Here is a 13,186-nt window from a genome sequence, read left to right on the forward strand (position 1 = left end):
GGTGGGTGGGTGGAAAAGTATAGTGTCTGAGCGGCAGTCCCTTTGGGACTGGGCGGCACAAAATAAATAAATAAACAAACAAACAAACAAATAAATAAATAAAAAACCCACCCGGTTTTGCCTCAGAGAATTTCAAAAGGAAATACTGTACTGTGTGTCTACTCTATAACAGTGAGCTCATAATAGGGCAACTCTATCAATATCAAAATGCCACTTAATTAGTTGAGCTAGTTTCAAACTAGATTTTGATTTTCTTTCTCTCTTCCTTACTCCCATTCTTTTTCTTTCTCTTTTCCTTCCTCTCTTTTTTCTATCTGTTTCTCTCTCTTCCTCTCTCTCTCCTTCCCTCTCTCTCCTTCCCTCTCGGCTTCTGGGCAGGTTTGGAAAACTCTGAGTTGATGATGATTTTTAAGTGAGCCATGGCTCACTGCTCAGCTTAGAGGGAACTATGCCCATGGGGCCATGCAGGGATAACTTTGTAAATTGTCTTTTGAGTCCCAAGCTTGGTTAAATTTTGCTGGGTGATGATGCAATGAAAGGGCTTTTGGTAATTCCTATTATGGCTCTGCCTGAAGGAGGTAGATCTTTGTTATGTAGAGTAGACTGGCCCAGGCCTTAATGGCCTATTGATGAAGGTTGGGGGCATGGGGGGGGATGAGTTTCTGCTTCCCTTTTAGGGGAAATGTTCTGCCCTTTTCTTAGTACTATATCATAAAATATCTCATTTTCCTAGGACAGTGTTTCCCAACCTTGGCAACTTGAAGATATCTGGACTTCAACTCCCAGAATTCCCCAGCCAGCAAATGCTGGCTGGGGAATTCTGGGAGTTGAAGTCCAGATATCTTCAAGTTGCCAAGGTTGGGAAACACTGTCCTAGGAGATAGGTGGGTGCTTAGTTTCTACAGCTTCCTCCCAATACTATAACCATCTCAGGCATGGGGTTTTTAAAACTTCATTGTCCCCTTCATTGTATTTTAAGATCCATTTCATTCTACTGAATTTTTAATATAAATAAGTTATTTATACATGTATGGTACTTCCTGAAAAATAATCCATATACAAAATTTAATCTAATTTGCTAATTGGATTACATTCTATCATAGACTTGCTCCACATCCACATTTCCTAACTTAAAGGATAAGGTTTTTTTCTCCCATTCATAAGACTAATTTTTCATTTCGACCTATAATTTATATTCTGCTAATTACTGTTGTTGATACCTAATATTAACTAATGATGATCTGTGCGTGAAGATATCCAAATATGTACAACAAATGTTATTTTGAAAATGTGTACTCAGTAGAGTCGATTCTATGATGCTTGGCAATTTATTGCCTGTTTATTTTTTACATCACCATTTACCTCACTTTCGGTTCTTTCTTCCCTTTTAAAATACAAAAGGAATAAAAATAAGTGTGTGCTCCTTTGGCCATAATCTGCACTGCCTTCCAGTGACTTATAGATAGTTCAAATCAGTTCATGATTGCATTCAGTCTTTCCTACTGTTACACAAAGTGAAGCTGTAGGAAGATGATGTAATGATATGTGAGAAAGACCTTGAGAAAGGTGTGTGTGTGTGTGGGAGGGAGAGTAGAGATGCTACCTAGGGAACAGTCAGATAAGAGAGGGCCTAGCCTGCAACCACATAATGGGCAGAAAAAGAGGCACAAAGGGGCCTCCCTAATTAGTCGGGTTGTAAAGGAGAGGTGGGAGATTTGTAAGATTCGAAAATAAATTAGAATTCACTTACCGATTTTAGTTTTCTGTCTGGTCTACCTGGGAAAGCTGATAGATGTCTCCCTCCATTTACCTACTAGTCAAAAGAGGAATTCCGTTTTCTGAGCTGCAAAAAATCCAAGCGAGCCATAGATGGACATAAAACGATACAGAATATTCTTGCTGTTTTCCGCCATGGATGTACCAGTGGTTCTCTTGATTCCTGCAGCCCAGTCTTGGAATGCCTGGGCAAAAATGGGATTGGGTAATTTTAACACAGCATGTTATAGGAATCCAACCACTGCTGATTGTGTGATCCACCTCAACACATTACGAAGTAATATAGTTTATTCTTTGATATTCTGTTGATATAAATACTTCATAGCACTCGTGTTTTATTAACCTAGCCTTAGGGCTCAATGTCTTGTGTGATGTTTTCTGAATGTTCAGGATGCTCCTGTCTGCTAGAGTCAACATTACAGGATTCAGGATGAGTTGACTGGGGATGAACTTGCTTAAGAGGGTCCCATGCACAGCCAGTTGGGAAGAGCCTTTCTTCCTAGTTAATAAATAGGAAAAAAACAGTCAACGTAGGCCTTACATGTATGCATGCAAGCTTTTCTCAGTCCGTAAGATGCAAGGGCTCCTGCATTGCAGCATGTCTGTAATTGGCAGTAGGTTGACGCTCTGTGGGAAGGCCTGTTCAAGGAGCGCATTTAGACTCTTGAATGCCATCCCGAGGGAGGCCTGGGCCACTTCCTCATAAGCAATCACCTTCCAAAGATGGAGAATTAAGGGAGCCTTCAGTACATAAACAAATCCCAGTGAATGGTCAGGTCCCACAGAGTTGGTCTTCTCCAGGTCCTGTCAAATAGACTGCACTGGTTACAGATTGGTCTCCAGATGCAATTTAAGGTGTTGATTATTCCCTGTAAAGCCTTACATGGCATCCGACCAGACTATTTAAGGGACCGTCTTCTGCCACGAAACTCCCAGCAACTAACGAGAGCCAACAAGGTTGGTCTTCTCCAGATCCCATCAGCCAGACAATGCCGATTGACAGGGCCATGTGGGAGGGCCTTCTCTGTGGTGGCTCCAGCTCTATGGAACCAACTGCCCCCAGAGACTCGTACTGCCCCCACCCTTCTGGCCTTCTGAAAAGCTATGAAAACAAGGCTCTGCCAGCAAGCTTGGGGGACATAAAACAACTACTTGGCCCCAGAGAGATGAATGTTATTGAATGAATGTTTGGGGGTTTTGTTGGTTTATATTTCTTGTGTTACTTAATGCTATATATTTTATTGTTTTATATTACCTATGACTGTACACCGCCCAAAGTCCAGTAGGAGTTGGGCAGCTTAGAAGTTAAATAAATTAAATGAAATTAAATATTTAGTATTTTAAATACTTGGCTTTTCCCTACTATTTCTGGTCTTCTGGATTGATTTTGGTGGGGGCTGATATTATGAACCAGGTACTACTCTATCAGATATACAATAATGTCTTCAGCAGGGAATGACTAAATATGACATCGATGCCATCTGCCCTTTTGTCTGGCCATCCATTTTTCCCCCCTTAGTCCTCTTCCCTCAAAGCCTTGCAAATTTTGCCACTCAACCTGGCTTTTGCCTTCCCCCTGCTTTAGTGTTTCGTCCAGTTCTTCCTTTTCAGTCCAACATGCTTCCTATTGCCATACCTTTCCCATTTTGTTGCTTTCTGTCATTTAGTTTCCTGGCCCTCAACCTTCTTCTCTAAGCTGTACTCTTTCTTTTTTGTAGTTCATCTTCCTATCCTATTTTATTTGCTGGGGTCAGACATCATGTCAGCTCTAATGAGGTTTGCTTAGGTTTGGTTCGTTATCATTATCATCACTATCACAATCCAGGCACTGTGGCTTAAAGAACTGAATATATATATGTGAAAATAAGATTATTGATGGTTTTTCTCAGCATTTTGTCCTTAGGCCTTTTTTCTTTGGCAAATCTTGCCCATGAGTTTCTTTCTCCATCACTGCCTATTCTAGTTCTTCTTTTTATTGAGTTACCTGTCCTTTGGGTTCCTGTATCTTAATTTCCTTGTTCGAGGTGCTCTTTTGTCATTTATCATCTGAACTCTCTGTCTTTCTGCAGGTTTTTCTTTATTTTTCCTTCCTTCCTTCCTTCCTTCCTTCCTTCCTTCCTTCCTTCCTTCCTTCCTTCCTTCCTTCCTTCCTTCCTGGTGTTTTTGTTTCAATAACAATAACATTTCACTTTCCACTTAGAAATGTTATTGTTTGTGAGCGTTCAGTTGGTAATAATTTCCCCCTCTTCAGTTAAAATACATACTTTTAAATCTTCCATGACACTATAGGCCAGACCTGGGCAAGGGCCGCATCTAGCCACGGAGGTCGGAGTTTGCTCCAGTGCGAGGATAAAAGAGCTCACCGCGTCTGCCGGGACTCCTCCGGTTCCTGCTTTCCTGATGAATCATGAGGAAAGCAGGAACCGGAGGAGTCCCGGCAGACGCAGTGAGCTCTTTCATCCTCGCACTGGAGCGGACCCCGACCTCCTATTGAGAGCGACCGAGCACAGAAGCCATGCAAACACTCCAGTGCAGTAACTGTGGTGCATCATGTTGCCGTAAAGCAAACAATTAGGGGTCTGTGTATTTAGGTCAGGCCAGTGTCTGGGTCTTTACAGTATTGGGTAGAACTGAGTTAATTATATTAGTCCGGCCCTCTAAAACCATCCCAATTTCTCATGCAGCCCCATGGCAAAATTAATTGCCCACCCCTGCTATAGGCCATCAGCAATGGATAGGACCTTGGAGACTGATAGACAGTGGTCAAAATCTAACATTGGCAATGAATGTTCCCATAGAAAGGAATTTTCTACTCTACTTTCCTTTTCTCGGACACTAGATTTCATATAATGGACAGCTTTAATTCTACTTTATATAATAAGTTTTATCTCATGAGAAAATACAGATTTATATCTTTTTAGGCACTTCAACCTCAGGAACCGCTCAGAAGTGAGTGATATTAAACTTAATAATTTCCTTCTTTTCAGGTTGTCTATTTAAGAAAAAGGAGCAAAAACTCCAGAGGTCTACATGCCCAGGATCCACTGGCTTCTAAAAAAACAAACCTGCTAAAAATCTTCCTAATTCCAGATTACTGCATCTTGCAACTTTTTTTTCCTTGCACCAATGAATATAATAATAATAATAATAATAATAATATTATTATTATTATTATTATTATTATTATTATTATTATTAGATTTGAATGTCGCCCCTCTCTGCAGAATCGCACTGGATAAGATATTTAGCAAGTTGGTTGTCAAAAGGATAGATTTAAAAAGTCAAAAAGAAATAAAGGCCAAAGAGAAATTGAGTGAAAATTCAAATCCAAACCATCCATAAAAGAAAATTGCAGTACTGTATTTTACTTCTGGGCTCCATGCAGCTGCCTCCAGATATTAGCTTCAGCTCTTTAAGTGTGGAGCCAGAAAATCTATGGATCTGTTGCTGAGATTCATGATTATGAGTCACCCAAAATTGGCTGCATGAATATGGCCCCAGCACTCAATTTTTCTTTGTGCAAGGAAGACCAAGTCTGTTATTGCTCTGTTTGAACAAGAAGGGCCATCTGTGTCTAATGATGGCCCTTGGGGTGCCGAGATATCTAGAATTCATTGTGGAGCTAGATTTGGAGAACGGGTATTTTGACCATCCCTTGAGTTGAAAAGGCATTGGAAATTTCACATGAGTCTCACAGAGCATCACGATACTGAGGAAATGCTTTTCAAAGGGCCCTAGTAGCACTATTACAGCATATTTCACATTACAAGCAAACTTAAATTGATTTATATAGTAGTTCTCAGATCTTTACCCAACAGAGACCGCATTTGCAGGATAAACTGGCACAAGCCCAACTACCATAAATATAAGGCGATTAATAGCTAACTATGGTTACAGTTAAGAAGCCAACACGCATCCCCACCTCCCAATTACCAAAAACCAGGAGTGGGGTCTGGATCCTTTTGCTGCTGCTGGCCGAGCATGTGCGCATGCCTGCAACAATAAAAAATTAGCTTCTATGCATGCGCAGAAGCAAAATCCAAGATGGCGGCAGAATCTGGCTCTGTGACATCATCACCGAGTAACAGTTTTAAAGAACCGGTTGGAACCAGTAGGAACACCCCTCTGCCAGAGACCATAACGTCTTCATATCCTGCCTTTTCTTTTCCCCTGGAAAAACACCAATTTGTAAAGAATTGGTTGCCAGAAAATTACTGCCCCAAAATTACCCAGTGGCAGAGGAAAGTCCAACGGCCCCCAACTTTTCTGGCTCTGCAGACCGATAGTGGCAGGGAGAAGGGGATGGTTTTGCATGCATGCCCTGCACTTGCGCAAATGTAGCTTTGCGCACTTGCTCATTGCTTATGTGACCCAGTTCCCAATGGGCCACAGACTAATACAATTCCATGGACCGGGGACTGGGGAGGGACCCCTGCTCTAGTCCATCCCAATATTGTAACCACTAGGTCAGTGATGGTGAACCTTTTTCCCCTTGGGTGCCGAAAGAGCGTGCACATGTGCTATCGTGCAGGCATGAGTGCCCCCACCTATAATTCAATACCTCTGGAGGATTGGAAACAGCCTGTTTCCCAACTTCTGGTGGGCCCAGTAGGCTCATGTTTCACCCTCTCTAGGCTCCAAAGACTTCCCTGGAGCCAGGGAGGGTAAAAATACCCTCCCCTATCCCCCTGGAGGCTCTCTGGAAGCCAAAAATGCCTTCCTTGAGCCTCTGTGCAAGCCAAAAATCAGGTGGCTGGCACACACATGCACGTTGGAACTGAGCTAGGGCAACGGCTCCTGTGCCAGCAGATATGGCTCCGCGTGCCACCTGTGGCACCCGTGCCATAGGTTCACCATCACTGCACTAGGTCATGCCTGTGCAAATTGGAGCTAATCATACACCATCCATTTTCTTCTTTTTGCAGGGATAGTATCAGGTTGGGGGTTGCTACCGGTGCACTCTCTGCAACTGTTGCGGGTGCACAGGTATCCGGCGCATGCATGTGCTCCTGCCAGTGCAAGATTTGGTTTCTGTGCATGTGCAATAAGCAAACTCGCATGAGGATGCTCCTGGGCACGAGATTTCACCGATTTTTGGCTATTTCTTTACTTCCATGCATGCACAGAAGCAACAAAAAAAAATGCCGAAAATCAGCAAAATCTCACACGCAAGGGCGTCTTCGTGTGAGATTTCCCTTGTTGCACATGCGCTGAAGCCAAATCTCACACAGGTTTGCACGTTAGGAGCACAGAGATGAGTGCACATCTCTATTTCTACTACCGGAACCCCAGCCGGACCGGGTGCAACCCGCTACTGGATAGTATCCCAGTAATCATTTGACGAACAAGAGAAAGCTCATGTACAGCCCTTACACAGGATACAGGGAATATTTAATGCTTCCCACATCATCTTCCTCTTTCCTCATAAGGTAGCCCTTCAAAACTGCAAAGGATAAGAAAAAGAAATATGGAATATAGAACAGATGTTCTTGCTATGCCTGACCTAAATTTCTTAAAGGACTAATAGTTACTCACCATTTGCCTTGGAACATGCTACACATTACACCATGGGTTCTGTTTGACTAAGACAAATTTATTACAACGACTCTACCTCTCAAGATGTATATTTCCATCAAAAGCATTACATCGGCACCATGTGGTATAACAAGTGATCATTCAGAGCAAAACGTAGGGATAAGAAATTAGGAACTAGCAAGCAACGTTCCCATTTTAAATGACTAGGTTTCTGAGCCAGTTGCAATCTCATATACTGCATACAGACCCTGAATGCCGCCTTGTGATCTTTGGAGACACATCAGACATAACTGCATTCAATAAATGAAAGGAAGGAACATCATAATAGCTAGATGATGCTACAGCCTACTGTTAGCCCTAAAATAGATTTGGACTTTGATGTGACGCAACACACACATACTTATATGCCAAGTCTTAAAATCAGTTGGAGTTTTTGGAACTGCCTGACAGGATTATGAAGGAGGTGAAAAACTGCAAAGATAGCCTGTGACATTATAATCAAAATAGAATATTGTCTAAAAATCCACATCATTATGCTTACTTTAATCTTTCAAATGTTGCAAAACTTGGTTCTTCCCCTTTTAGGAACTCATTCTGTTACAAAAGGAGGATTGTTTGCATATGTAGAAGTTCATATGCAAAAATATCATATGCCTCTAGTAACCAGCATTCATTAACAGCATTCATATGGCTACAGATGAAGTCATAACAAAATGCCAAAGAAAGATTATGAACAGTGTTGTCCAACCTATCTGGAGAGCAGCAGGTTGGGGAAAAATATTTAAATCCCATCAAAGTCATTGGAACACAGTCATAATTTCCTTTAGTTAATTGAATTTTACCTCTTAAACAAAATATTAAGTGCACTTGGCCTGCTATAAACTGAGATGCTCAATAAACTTTGAGATGAACAATTTTCTACTCATGAAATCAATGTGACCTCAGGTCATAGTATAGGCTCCACCTTATATGGGAGATGGGTGGCATAAAAGTGGAATAAATAAGTAAACACACCATCATGCTTTCCTCCTTGGTGATGTGACCTAAGATCTTTTATTGTCTGTTTGGCCACAGGAAAAATGGAGGACGTTTAGAGAATTGGAGAATGTGTTGAAAGTGTGTTTTGCTGTGAATGGAGAGAGAGAGAGAGAGACAGAACTTAAGGCTTTATCTCATCTGTAGAAGATTTCTCATTCGCTATGTGTGAAGTATGAAGGTCATGCTAATGAAGCATGAAGGGAATTCTGACAGGGAAAAAAGGTCATAAATGCATAGACGCTTTCAAACAATGACATAACCTGATCCCCTCTCTCCACTGAAAGGCAGTGCCTCCTATTAAGAGCTAGTTTGGAGTACACATGACGCTTCCATGAGAGGATAGAAATAGGGGATTTGATGATAAAAGTTGGGAGGTATTCTGCAAAGAGAAAAATGAAGCTGTTAGTTCAGAACGAAACATGCCCAATAATTGCTTGGAATCTAGCAATTTTATTTATTTATTTTATTTATTTATTTTGTCCAATACACATTGAAGAGAATAGACAAGTGGTTATATATATAAAGAAAAGGATAGAAGAAAAGATATAAAAATAGGGGAGAAGATATATGAAAGGAAGAAAAGATATAGGAGAGACTATAGGACAGGGAAGGAAGGCACACTAGTGCACTTATGTACGCCCCTTACTGACCTCTTAGGAACCTGGAGAGGTCAATCATGGAGAGTCTAAGGGAAAAATGTTGGTGGTACTAAAAGGCTGTACTAAAAGCTGCATTGCTAGCTACCGCTTGCTTGAATATCTTCTTTTAAAGCTGGCTGGTTAAGGTTCTACGGTGAACGCCAATCTCCATCTCTGACTTGTAACTTGTAGGGAACTCAGGACAACCAGGCTCAGAAAAGTTACACCGAGACTCATAGTCAGTCCTTATGTCTCCCTCACACCCAGGATGCCGTTTGGCTGCATCGGACTGCGGGATGAAAAGAATTATAACAGCCTTTCTGACATCACCGACAAGTATGAGATTGGACAGCTGCTACGAGCGTAAGTAGGGACCCTGTCTGAAGCTACTTCCAGTTTGCTGGAGTCCTGCAGTCCACCTTAGAAAGCAATGGATTTGCAACCAGGGTCCTAATGATTTGAGAGATGCATTATTAAGGAAGCCTCTTTATTTATTTATTTATTTATTTATTTATATTTATTTATTTTGTCCAATACACAATGAGGGTTTTAGTGGGTATATATCTATATACAAATAGTAAAATACATGATGAAGGTTATAGAGGAGATTCTCATAGTAAAATATATCTAAGAAAGAATAGAAAAGAAGGTATAGTAATAGAACATATCAATGAAAGAATAGAAGAAGAGATATAGGAATAGAAGAAAGGTATAGGAGATATAGGAGAGCAATAGGACAGGGGACGGAAGGCACTCTAGTACACTTGTACTCGCCCCTTACTGATCGCTTATGAATCTGGATAGGTCAACCGTAAATAATCTAAGAGTAAATAACACTGCCACACCCAACACGCTGCCTTTGGTGTCTTCCCAAAGTCAGCCTATTATGAAATAGGCATGTGGATTTCAATTTGCAAAACAGGTGCACTACTTTCTCTGCTGCTACCAGGTACATTCAAGGTTCTGGGTCTTGTATCTCCTGGTTGTGGATCGATGACCTCCTTTCCACTGTGGATTAATAGCCCCTCTGTCTTTGCTCATCTCGATCTTTGCTCTGTAGTTCCTGAAATGCTGTCTTTGATGCTCAGTGGATATGGAGATTCGTCTCAGCCTGTACCTGGTCAGCCAATTTGCTACGAGCAGCAGGAGGAAGGAACAGCAACATAGGTCCTGTGAAATAAGCTTATCTGGTTGCAGCTGCCTTACTGGCTGCTGAGAAGGATGAGCAATAGCGAGTAGATGCCTTCCCATTCTGACTGCCAAATAGACAGTCTTCTAGGCCATATGGTATTTATAGCACAACTCAATTTCAAACTTTTTCAACATAAAGATTATGGCACTTGGTGAATAACAGAGGGATAGTATTGATGCATACAACAGTATTGCTAATATCAGAGCACCAAAAATAATAATCATGTTAATAGTGGAAGAGCTAAAAGGATTAGAAAACTATTCTAACAGGACAATCCTCTATGCTCTCTACCGTGTTTCCCTAAAACTACTACCTACCCCGAAAGTAAGTTGTAGCCTGTTTTTACACGCGCACCCAATATAAACCCTCTCCTCCTCCCCTCCCAAAATAAGCCATAATTAAGACTCCGTCCACTCCAGGGTACACAGGTAAAAATTAAACTAGGGTTAGGGTGAAGCTGCCCTTCTACTTACCTTTGGACAGTTGCAGCCTGGTGCTACACATTCTGACACCTGCCTTGTGGTCCATTTTTTCTGCGGCCGTCAAGGCCTTCCTGAAGGCCTCTCCAGCACGCAACTGAGGTGAGTCAGTGGACATCCACCCAGGAAATAAGATAGGGTCTTATTTTTAGGGAAACACGGTATTATGGCCCACACCCTTTGAAATAACATTAAGGGCCAGAAAGGCCTTTAGATCTGTTTTCAGTTTCCAGTTAATATTGTTATTAGCTGGTGGAGACCCTGTGGCATTTATTTATTTAGTTGGTTGGTTGGTTGGTTGGTTTATTTATTAGTTTATTTATTGATTTTTTTGGATTTATTGATTGATTGATTTGGATTATTTTATTTATTTATTTGGATTTATTTGGATTTATTTATTTATTTGGATTTATATGCTACCCCTCTCCGAGGACTGTTTTTATCGTTGGCCATGCAAGTAGTTCTTATCCTATGTCTATTTAGATGGGTTTAACTGTTTTAAAGGGTGACACTTCTGAGCTCCATTATGGCTATAGTCAAGAACTACTTATAACTAAAAATTACAACTGCACTCCAATATTTTCCATTACTTGATGCTGGGATAAACAACAGGGATTGGACATCTCTTTCCATTTTGGCTCTACAGTATACCAATATTTGGCTGGTAACTATAGAAAACAGAACATCAAGTTAGCCAATAAAAAAACAACAACCAAAGATTCTTTCTGATCGCTGTTCCACAGGAAGGAATTTTGTGAGATCTGTGTGGCCCGTGAACGACAAACAGACAGGTTGTACATTTGCAAGAAATTTCTCAAGAAAGATGGACGCAAAGTGCGAAGAGCAGCCAAGAATGAAATCTTCATCCTAAAAATGTAGGTTCCTGGTGTGTATATGTGTGTGCCCATGTACAAGAACTGATGTTACCCTTCTGCAACCTTGTGTAGAAAAAGGGATTTCAATAAGAGCCGCCATCTGTACCACTCTAAATAAAGATACCCCCCTTTTTTGTAACAACTACCAAATGGATTACTGTAGATATGCCACACCTGGGCTGCATATATCCAAATAGCCACTAGATGGCCATGCTTTGTTATCATTCTAGGGCAGGGCTGAAGGCCGGAGGGCCGGATGTGTCACGTGCTGGCCACGCCTACGCCTGGTTTAGCGAAGGGGGGGAAACTCCCAATATGTCATGTGACACCGCCTTGACGACGTGAGCTTGACACCCCTGATCTAGGGGTTGTTCAGATTTCTGCACCTTCAGGGTGTCTATAATGAGTTAATGGACACTCTAGCTAAGTTGTAGCCTATATGTTCAGTTATGGCAACAGATGTACAGGGAAAGAACTTGAGCGCACTGGTGTAATGAGAAAGGGAACAGAGAGAGACCAAAATATTGGGGAAAATTAAAACAACAGAGAGCAGCAAACATGCTGAGGTATTAAGGAGCCATCTGCTTCTTTGTTTTCCTGGCAGGCTTCTGTGCCCTTTAACAACTGTACCACCAGATAGGAAATTGTTCACTACAGCTTTCCCACCTCACTATTTTTGAAGAGTGGGAAAATATTCTCTTAATGAGAACTGTGTTTATGGGAAAAACACGATCAACATACGATCAGATAAGAGCTGTGCAAGATAGCCAAACTTTAGATCAGGCAGGGTTGGATGAGAATCCTCTGATCAGCTGGCTATGGATAACCGCTAAAGCATCCATTACCAGCCTTACTTGAAAACATTGCGGTGCTGATCTTTCCCACTGGAAAGTGGGTCAATGCTGGCCAGGAGGGGATGGCCGAATAGTTTCTCTTTTCAGATTATTTAGTGGCATGGGACAACCCCCCCCCCTCCTGTGTACTTTTACTCATTTACATCCCACATTTTGTGCACTGCACCAAGCTGATGTAAATGTGGTTCCAAGGGAATCGTCTAGAGCAGTGACGGCGAACCTATGACACAGGTGACACAGGTGGCACGCGGAGCCATATCTGCTGGCACACGAGCCGTTGCCCTAGCTCAACTCCAATATGCATGTGTGTGCTGGCCAGCTGATTTTTGGCTCGCACAGGGGCTCTGGGAGTGCATTTTTGGCTTCCAGAGAGCTTCTGGAGGGGTGGGGGAAGCCTTTGAGTCTGGGGAGGGCGAAACACGAGCCTACTGGGCCCACCAGAAGTTGGGAAACAGGTCTTTCCCAGCCTTCAGAAGGCCTCCAGGGGGTCGGGGAAATTGTTTTCGCCCTCCCCAGGCATTGAATTATGGGTGTGGGCACTTGTGCATGCATGATAGTGCGTGTGCACATTCTTTCGGCACCTGAGAAAAAAAAGGTTCGCCATCATTGTTCTAGAGAATTACTGAGCCAGATTCAGCTTAAGACGCTATCCTGGGATCACTACAGCAAATCTCTGGCTATCAAAATGATAAAAGAACTGGGCTTAAGTTGTGGAGAAACTTGCACAAGGGGAGGAGGCATCTTCCAGTCAATCAAAGCTCGATATATATTTGCAGCAGTAGAGTAACCATGAAAACTA

At 42.0% G+C, this 13,186-nt stretch overlaps 1 protein-coding gene across 5 annotated transcripts in view; it reads left to right on the plus strand.

The window, feature by feature from the left end:
* The window catches only part of LOC139161683 (caM kinase-like vesicle-associated protein), a 48,457-nt gene that overhangs the window by 22,300 nt on the left and 12,971 nt on the right, over window positions 1-13,186 (plus strand). For all 5 annotated transcript variants that reach the window (XM_070741133.1, XM_070741137.1, XM_070741134.1 and 2 more), the window contains exons 2-3: window positions 9,255-9,350; window positions 11,402-11,533. In XM_070741133.1, coding sequence (XP_070597234.1) covers window positions 9,256-9,350; window positions 11,402-11,533 — 227 coding nt within the window. In that variant the 5' untranslated portion in view covers window position 9,255. The remainder of the gene's footprint in view (window positions 1-9,254; window positions 9,351-11,401; window positions 11,534-13,186) is intronic.

This window comes from Erythrolamprus reginae, chromosome 2 (assembly GCF_031021105.1).
Source record: "Erythrolamprus reginae isolate rEryReg1 chromosome 2, rEryReg1.hap1, whole genome shotgun sequence".
Taxonomy (NCBI): Eukaryota; Metazoa; Chordata; class Lepidosauria; order Squamata; family Dipsadidae; genus Erythrolamprus; species Erythrolamprus reginae.